The sequence below is a fragment of the Nanorana parkeri genome, unplaced genomic scaffold (assembly GCF_000935625.1).
Source record: "Nanorana parkeri isolate BGI_ZX_2015 unplaced genomic scaffold, ASM93562v1 scaffold135, whole genome shotgun sequence".
In the NCBI taxonomy this organism is placed as follows: domain Eukaryota; kingdom Metazoa; phylum Chordata; class Amphibia; order Anura; family Dicroglossidae; genus Nanorana; species Nanorana parkeri.
This window is the reverse complement of record NW_017306403.1, coordinates 1-9,468: the sequence shown is the minus strand read 5'-3', so window position 1 is coordinate 9,468 and position 9,468 is coordinate 1. Positions and strand designations below refer to the sequence as shown.

At 47.4% G+C, this 9,468-nt stretch overlaps 1 protein-coding gene across 2 annotated transcripts in view; it reads left to right on the top strand.

Moving 5' to 3' along the window:
* TXNRD3 (thioredoxin reductase 3) overlaps nucleotides 1-8,873 on the top strand; it is a 34,773-nt gene extending 25,900 nt beyond the window's left edge. The window contains exons 13-16 of one of the 2 annotated variants that reach the window (XM_018553943.1): nucleotides 696-803; nucleotides 4,840-4,935; nucleotides 6,721-6,855; nucleotides 8,457-8,873. In XM_018553943.1, coding sequence (XP_018409445.1) covers nucleotides 696-803; nucleotides 4,840-4,935; nucleotides 6,721-6,855; nucleotides 8,457-8,519 — 402 coding nt within the window. In that variant the 3' untranslated portion in view covers nucleotides 8,520-8,873. The remainder of the gene's footprint in view (nucleotides 1-695; nucleotides 804-4,839; nucleotides 4,936-6,720; nucleotides 6,856-8,456) is intronic. The other variant, XM_018553944.1, reaches the window with a different exon arrangement.
* The last annotated feature ends 595 nt before the right edge of the window (nucleotides 8,874-9,468 follow it).

The window sequence follows — 9,468 nt, the reverse complement described above, 5'->3', positions numbered from 1 at the left end:
CACCAATTGGCTTCTCTGTCTCATTTTCAAATTTTACCTGAGCAAACTGAAGAGGGATGCTGATTGGTTGCCATGGGCAACTGCTCCAGGTTCTGTCTGCTCCAGTTTTGATAAATTCCCCCCAGTATTTTCTGAGGGAGGCAATCGCGCCAAATAGGACAAGGCTCTCCTTCAGGGGTAACATTAATTGCTGTTCTTGACTCTCTCTCACTCTCACTCACTCACTCACTCTCTCTCACTGTACTCCGGTCAACCTTAGCATGCATGGGACACGGACTGCTTGCTCTGGGCATTAATATTTCCCCCCAGATATTGCTGTAGTTTCACCCCACCCCGTCTACAACACCCTATTGGTAATCTGCCATCTGGAAATGGCGTGTATGTGTGTCATAGGTACACACTGTAGGCTTTTTGCCGTCTCGCATCTGTCAGGCTGCTTTGGTCATTTGAATCTGGTGACCACAGCCATCAGAAAGAGGAAACTGTACAGACTGAGCAAGCAAACTTTCCCAGCGACCGTGTGGGGAACAATGAGAAATCTGATTCGGGGGGAATTGAAAACTCTGATTTTTTTTTTTTTAAAGTAAACGGAGTGGAATTTCTGACTAGGCTGTATTTGCTGGGTAACGGTAGCATGCCCTGAAGGAGTACGCTCTTTGCACAAGCTGAACTTTTTTCTTTTTGCCTTCTGACAGTGTGACTACATCAACGTACCAACCACCGTGTTTACTCCATTGGAGTATGGCTGCTGCGGGTATTCTGAAGAAAAGGCCATTGAGGTCTTTGGAAAGGAAGCTCTGGAGGCAAGTTTGGTTTCCTGGTGCTAATCTTGTCTGTTGAGGTTAAATGCAATCATATTAGTTTTAACTCTCAATTGTTACCCTGTTATAGTTCAAGATATAAAATCTTGGTTGAAATCTGAAAGGTTTTGGTGTAGATTGTGTTTTATGTGATTAAAAAAAACAACCAGTTCTATGATTTTAGGTTTTGTTTTTTAGCCACAAGGTCAAAATTGCCTTTGAAAACTTCTCCTGTTAAGAAATAAAAGGCTAGACCAGGGGTAGCAAACCTCTGGCCCTCCAGCTGTGGTGAAACTACAAATCCCATGATGCATCTCTCTTTGGGAGTCATGTCTGTGGCTGTGAGAATCTTGCAATGCCTCATGGGATTTGTAGTTCCACCACAGCTGGAGGGCCAGAGTTTGCTACTCCTGGGCTAGACCATTACTTGTTTTAGCCTAAAGGTAGGTCAGGATTGAGATGGTGTAACCAGAGCTGAAAAGGCTTGTGATCATGTGATTGGTCCCAGAGCAGCTTTTCTCCAGGATAGGAAAGTGTTTTCAGTCCTTCTGTTTATGAATGACCACCACTGTCTGCCTATTCCTCCGCTGGCGTCCATCCCCTGACCCCTCTGTCAATTCCTCTGCTGGCGTCCATCCCCTGACCCCTCTGCCTATTCCTCCGCTGGCGTCCATCCCCTGACCCCTCTGCCTATTCCTCCGCTGGCGTCCATCCCCTGACCCCTCTGCCTATTCCTCCGCTGGCGTCCATCCCCTGACCCCTCTGCCTATTCCTCCGCTGGCGTCCATCCCCTGACCCCTCTGCCTATTCCTCCGCTGGCGTCCATCCCCTGACCCCTCTGCCTATTCCTCCGCTGGCGTCCATCCCCTGACCCCTCTGCCTATTCCTCCGCTGGCGTCCATCCCCTGACCCCTCTGCCTATTCCTCCGCTGGCGTCCATCCCCTGACCCCTCTGCCTATTCCTCCGCTGGCGTCCATCCCCTGACCCCTCTGCCTATTCCTCCGCTGGCGTCCATCCCCTGACCCCTCTGCCTATTCCTCCGCTGGCGTCCATCCCCTGACCCCTCTGCCTATTCCTCCGCTGGCGTCCATCCCCTGACCCCTCTGCCTATTCCTCCGCTGGCGTCCATCCCCTGACCCCTCTGCCTATTCCTCCGCTGGCGTCCATCCCCTGACCCCTCTGCCTATTCCTCCGCTGGCGTCCATCCCCTGACCCCTCTGCCTATTCCTCCGCTGGCGTCCATCCCCTGACCCCTCTGCCTATTCCTCCGCTGGCGTCCATCCCCTGACCCCTCTGCCTATTCCTCCGCTGGCGTCCATCCCCTGACCCCTCTGCCTATTCCTCCGCTGGCGTCCATCCCCTGACCCCTCTGCCTATTCCTCCGCTGGCGTCCATCCCCTGACCCCTCTGCCTATTCCTCCGCTGGCGTCCATCCCCTGACCCCTCTGCCTATTCCTCCGCTGGCGTCCATCCCCTGACCCCTCTGCCTATTCCTCCGCTGGCGTCCATCCCCTGACCCCTCTGCCTACTCCTCCGCTGGCGTCCATCCACTGACCCCCTCTGCTGGCTTCCACCCCCAAGTTGTTTTCTCTGCTCCCAAGTCGTCCTGCTTTCTCATCACCTCCCATTCTCCACTCCAAGACTTTTTCAGAGCCTCTTCTGTCCCCTGGAACTCTCTACCCCAACTTGTACAACTATCCTCCTACTTTGTTTGCCTTTTAGTCTCATCTTATACCTACTCAATCAGCTCATCTCTTCAAGCCTATGACGCTTCCTCTTAGACTGTAAGCTCTCATGAGCAGAGCCCTCCTAACCCTCTTGTCTTGTAACTCTATTGTATCTATAAATTCTCCCTTTGTTGTAAAGCACGGATCAGACTTGTTATATAAATCCTGTATAATAATAATGAAGGTCCTCTATAAACCTCCCACACACCATTTCTTTGGGAGCCGTCAGTTTGATCTCTTGTACTGCAGAGGTTACATTCATGAGATCTAACTATTGTATGAGGTAAAATTACTTTAACCCCTTCGTGACTGACGACGTACAGTGTACGTCGCCAGCATCGGGGCTGTTTAAACAAACTCCCGGTGACTTTTGCCGCCGGGACTCTGTTTAAACTTGTAGAGCCGACTGTCGGCTTTACAACAGAAGCGATCCTGGCGACTTACCTGTCGCCAGATCGCTTCAGATCGTTCTGTGCGATCTGCACTTCAATAGCTTATTTCCAGTGTAAAGGTGACACTGAGGGTCATTTGGACCCCCAGCATCACCTTAAAGAGGACCTGTCACCACCATCTGCTATTACATGGGGGGGCTTGCAAGCCCCCCCATGTGATAGCAGTCAAAGTAAAGTAAAAAAAAAAAAAAACAGTTTTTAAAATTAAAATGAAATAAAATAAATCTAATAATAATAAAAAAAAATTTTAAAAGTACCCCGCCCCCGCGAGCACGCGCGTCGCCACGTAAACACGCGTCGGGTGCGCCTACGCATGAAAACGACGAACGCGCTACACATGTTGGGTATCGCCGCGCACGCCGGAGTGAGAGCAATAATTCTAGGGCCAGTATTTTGGGGTATCTCTAAATTGATGACCTGTGGGGGCTTTTAAAGTGTCTTTTATTGATTTTTTGGGGGACTGCAGTTTTTCGCCGTTTCACGGTCGCACGCAATCTGTAAACTGGGCATGTTGGGTATCGTTTTACTCGTTGTAACCTCATCTTTTATATTTCATTAAAAAAATGGGTAATTTGTTGTGTTTTGGGGCATTTAATTAAATTTGTCACTAAATTTTGGGGTTTAATAAGGAGTTGCGCTAATATTGCGCAACATAAAAATTTTCAACTACCACCATTTTATTCTATAGGGTCTTGGCATTCAGAAAATATATAATGTTTGGGGGTTTTACGTCATTTTCAGGCCTAAAATGTGGAATATAACTTGGTTGCAAAAATGGAAAAAAGGGCCTCAGTCATGAAGGGGTTAAACATGGTTACATGTGTTGATTGAAGACGATAAATGGCACAAAGTGTTTATAGCAATTTTGTTTGTTTGGGGAACGCCTTGAAATGCTTCTCTGGAGCATTTTTATAAAGCCTCCTTATTCTTATGTCATGCTGGACTCGGACCTCACCTTTCTTTCCCACATCCAATCACTATCCAAATCCTGCCGCCTTCACCTTAGTAACATCTCCAAAATACGCCCCTTCCTCACCAATGACACCGCAAAATTACTCATCCACTCGTTATATCTCGTCTTGACTATTGTAACTCCCTCCTCATTGGTCTACCCCTACACAGGCTCCTCCCCCTTTGGTCTATCATGAATGCAGCTGTCAGACTCATCCACCTGGCCAACCGCTCAGTGTCTGCAACCCCCCTCTGTCAATCCTTGCACTGGCTTCCATCCCCCTCTGTCAATCCTTGCACTGGCTTCCACCCCCCTCTGTCAATCCCTGCACTGGCTTCCACCCCCCTCTGTCAATCCCTGCACTGGCTTCCACTCGCCCAAAGGATAACATTAAAAATATTAACAGTCACTTATAAAGCCATCCACAACTCTGCCCCCGGATATATCTCAGACCTTGTCTCAAAATATCACCCTAACCGTCCCCTCCGCTCTTCCCAAGACCTCCTGCTTCCCAGCTCCCTTGTCAACTCCTCCCTTGCTCGCCTCCAGGACTTCTCTAGAGTCTCTCCCATCCTCGAACTCTTTTTACCCCAAACTGTCCGTCTGTCTCCCACCTTGACTGCCTTTTAGGCGTTCCCTAAAGACTCATCTCTTCGGGGAAGCCTAACCGCTCAACCATCACGTTCTCAAACAATTCATCCCCACACAGCTACCTCCTCATGTATCGCTTCCCCCTCCACTTTAGATTGTAAGCTCTCAGGGGCAGGGCCCTCCTTACCATCTTGTCTTGAATTGTATTGTGACTATAATGTCTTCCTTATATTGTAAAGCGCTGCGCAAACTGTTGGCGCTATATTAATCCTGTATAATAATAATCTCATAGTAACATGAATTTCTCTTCTCTTAGGTCTACCACACTTTGTTCTGGCCTCTGGAATGGACGGTCCCAGGACGTGATAATAACAAGTGTTTTGCAAAGATCATCTGCAATAAACTTGACTATGTAAGAAACGGCAGCAGCATTATTAATACATGTTTGAAATGATGTATATAAAAAGTTGCTGGAATAGACTGTATAGGCACTCAAGGACAAACATGTAATGTTGCAGCTTAGCATTACTTCCATGTGGTGGCTGCATTCGTTTTGGAAAGGGTCTCTATGGTAAGCAGGTTCTCTTTATTGGCCCTCTCCTTGGAAGCCTATATCCACCACTTTTGGTAGGGGGAGCTGCAAAGAAAAGCGCAGGTTTACTTTAAATCGTAAGGTGTGACTTGTTGGTTTCAGCAATACATAAATGTCTTGCTGCACGCCTTACCGGAGATGATAGTCTGAAAAACACAGGTGGGTGCTCAGCGTGACCACGGATGGCGCCGTGAGGGTATATAAGTTTCAAAGGATGTCACCGGCACACCATAGTTAAAGTGGAATCGGCAAAAGTCAATTAAAGGAATAATGCCGCTCAAGTGCAATGGCACTTGGTTAAAACAAAATGGACTATTGCTGATTTCACTTTAACTATGGTGTGCCGGTGACGACATACTTTGAACTCGTTGGTTTCAGCAACTGCTTGGTGATTGGTCACAGTAGGCCCATCTCATGAACACACCACATAGGCTTTACAGGACATACCGTGTTTCCCCGAAAATAAGACACTGTCTTATTTTAATTTTTTTTTTGCACGAGAAAAGACACTAGGTCTTATTTTCGGGGGATGTCTTACCTGGCTGGACGAGGTCCCGGAAGGCAGCGTGCAGTTTCCGGTGTCAGCAGATTATCTAGCGGTATCTTCAGGGATTTCTGTAATACAAGACCTACCCCGAACTAGGTCTTATTTTCGGGGTAGGTCTTGTATTACAGAAATCCCTGAAGATAGCGCTAGGTCTTACTTTCGGTGAAACACGGTAGATCTGGGTCTATTGCCTTTTGTTCAGCATGTAGATTAAATTAAGCATGTGATCCTAGTGTCACCAGACAGCTTATCCTTCAATGAAAGTGAGAAAAGGATTTTGCGGTGAGAACAAAATTCCTTTTATCTCAGCTATGGAATTTACCCAAAATGCCTTTTTTGTATTCTGTACCTCAGTCACGTGGTTGGTATACTTTCTCTGTGCAATGGGTGGGCAGAGAGAGAGTCCATAGTGTGACATGTTCTGCATATGTCACTGCAGTGTGCACACCTCTTTTGCCTGGGACAGCACAGAGCTTATTGGTCCTCTGACAGTCACGTGGCTCCTCTGCTAGCTGCCCCAAGTGACAGTCCTGCATGTCTCCATAATCCTTATTGACAGCGGAGCATTGCCTCCTTCCTCTCTGTTAATCCAGCCCACCTGATACTCTTGAGCATGCACTACAGTTGTTGCTTTGGTGATCACATGACTTAAGTCATGTGACTGCCAGAGCAACATGCATCGAGAACCTTCAGGAGTTGCACTGGGGAGAGAGCAGGAAGTGCTCAGATGCTCAGTTGGGTTTATGGGACAAACCCCGCAAGACATGCAGGAGTGTCCGCTAGCTGGGGAATGAAGAGGAAGTGGGACAGAAGAAAATACAGCATGGCAGTGCAGAAAAGTGGATCAGCTGGCATAGGCTGAAAAAGGAGGCACTATAACTGGTCACATCACCGAGTATTTACTATGTTATCTCTTTTTTAAACAAATGTTGGCTGCACATAGTTGGGGAAAATAGTTTGACAATCAATACATTTTTGGATTTACTGACACTTTAAAAGTGGCACCAAGATTAAAACCGCATCACTCAGCTAATGGGTAACATTCAATCCTCTCTTAGGAGCGCGTTGTCGGGTTCCATGTTTTGGGTCCGAACGCCGGCGAGATCACTCAGGGCTATGCCGCAGCAATGAAATGCGGGCTCACCAAAGAGAAGCTGGACGAGACTATCGGCATCCATCCAACATGCGCAGAGGTCAGTATCTCCAGGCAACCCTTGTACGGGTCACAGCAATGTAAAATCTGACTCGTTAGGAAGGTTTGTCCGTGTCTTCAGTTACTTCTCTCCAGATGTTACATGACATAGAGATTTGCCAAGCTGCCTGATGAAAACATATGCTGTAAATCGTCACATAAAATAATTAGCAGGTGCAGAGCAATTTTCAGAGACGGCGGTGTGTTGCATTTCCACAGCCGAAGCGTAGCCACCTGCAACTCATAAAAAGGCAACAAATGGCACTTTTATTATCCAGCTGGGCAACTGATTTCCCTTGCTTGCCTGGCACTAAAAGGATTGGCTCAGATATCAATGTCATTGGTTTGATCATTGCACTTGTTTGTAACTGTATGTGTATAGTGGCAGTCATATACATATGGGAGAGATTCAAGACCAGTCGCCCTGCATGGAGAAAGAGCAGCAGTGACTGGTCTGTATTAGAGGCAACTCCTTCACCCACTGCAATTAAAGTGACACTAAACTCACGTTCTATCTTAAAAATACATCCAAGAACCTTAACTCTGAACAACAATGTATCTTATTTGTGTATCACTCGGCTGTAGATCCTCCAATCATCTCTGAATTGGTGCCGACACTGTCCTTCCTTCTGGAGGGGGGCAACGTCTGTTCCCCATGGTCCCTGTGTGTGTTGTAAAGTAGTCACCGCTCCAAGCTCCGCCCCCGGGATGGACTTCAGTCTCATATTTAGTTGACTAATTTGTATTGAGATTGTAGTCCATCCCGGGAGCGAGCTTGGGGCGGTGACTACTTTACAACACACACAGGGACTATGGGGAACACAAGTAGCCCCCCTCCAGAAGGAAGGACAGTGTCAGCCCCAATTCAGAGATGATTGGAGGATCTCCAGCCGAGTGATACACAAATAAGATACATCTTAAAAATACATCCAAGAACCTTAACTATGAACAACAATGTAACTCCTGAGTTTAGTGTCACTTTAAAGGAGAACTATGGGGTTAAGGCTTTTCCCCATAGTTCTCCTTAGGGTAATGGGAGGACACAAACTAGCGTCCTCCCGTCACCCTAGGCTCAGTATACCGCGAGCTGTAGTTCACGGTATACTGAGACGCTGAATCGGATCACAATTGTGCCGGGATCCGCCCAGCTGCCTGACTGCTGGCTCTGCCGATCTCAGGCAGAGACAGCTGTACCCTCCCCCATCCGTTCCTCCAGTCAGCGCTGGGGGAGGGGGAATCCAACCCCTCCCCTGTCACGGTAGAGAGCCGTGATGGGATCGAGAGGTGAGCGAACGCCGGTATGTGTTCGCTCACCTCCCGATCTACTGAGCCGACCTGTGACAGTCTCATTGTCACAGGTCGGCTAGAACTATGAGGAGTGAAAAGCACCCACCTCATAGTTCTCCTTTAACATCCTGGTAGCCATAGACCATGTGACCCTCTGCCTAGGTTTTAGGTCACATGAAGGAAGTTCAGACCAGTAGTGTGACTTGGTAATGCGGATATGTATGTACTCTATTCACTGTCACAATTATTAAAATTTGCATGAAAGATTGAAATTAAACCGATTTGGTTAACTTTATTTTTTTCTTCCTGCACCAGATATTTACCACGATGGAAGTCACAAAATCTTCAGGTGGTGACATCTCCCAGAAGGGTTGCTGAGGTTAAATCCTGCTGTTAACGCCGCCCGTGACCGGTCTTCTGATTGTGAGGTCAGTGCTGCAAAATAGACCCCATTAGAAGATCATTGAGGCCTTCTAGAACAAGCCTGACCAATCGGAGCCTCCAGGAGTCGTCGGTGAAGAGCGTTGGCCACTCACAAGAAGGTCCTCATGGGCAGTCGGTGTGACAGCAGGGTTCCCGGAACATCTGGATCTTTTTTGGAGCTGCGTTTTATTGCTGATTTATGAAGTCTTTGCTCATCACCTCAAATCGAGGAGAGCGATGGCAGATGTCCAAATCTCTTCCAGATCAAGTCAACTTTCTAGCTTTTAGGTTTTTTTTGTTTAATATACACTTCCACCTTTTCTGTGTGCCGTGCAGTATGTCTATGGACCGTTGGATCTCCGTCACCACACAGATGTGACCATTCTGTTTCGCATTTAGTCCTATTTCTTGCCCTGTTGGTGGTGGTTCCAATATGGCCGCCTCCAGCGAGCTGCCTATTTTCTATGTTTTTCAGCTTGCACCCGTTGCAAGCCTCCCGTGTACTTCAGCACCCTGGGCTTCGTTTTTAAACATCCCGGGTGTTTTATGAAGTGATCGTACCAATTGACATTATTGAAATCCGCATTTGGGTCACGTTTCTCACTTAGTATTGTCTTTTCATTGCTACCTGAAAATGGCGGATCGACCTGAAAACTGCAAGGGAGTATAAAGTGTATAGCATTGTGAATATACTGTCTGTGGCAATGAATACATCAATTAAATTATAAAATACCATTTTCCAAAAATTGCTGATGGCTCGTGGCAGTTGTTTGCTTTGATCCTTGTGTGGGTGTGTGTGTCTCTGTCTGTCTGTGTGTGTCTCTGTCTGTCTGTGTGTGTCTCTGTCTGTCTGTGTGTGTCTCTGTCTGTGTGTGTGTGTCTCTGTCTGTGTGTGTGTGTGTCT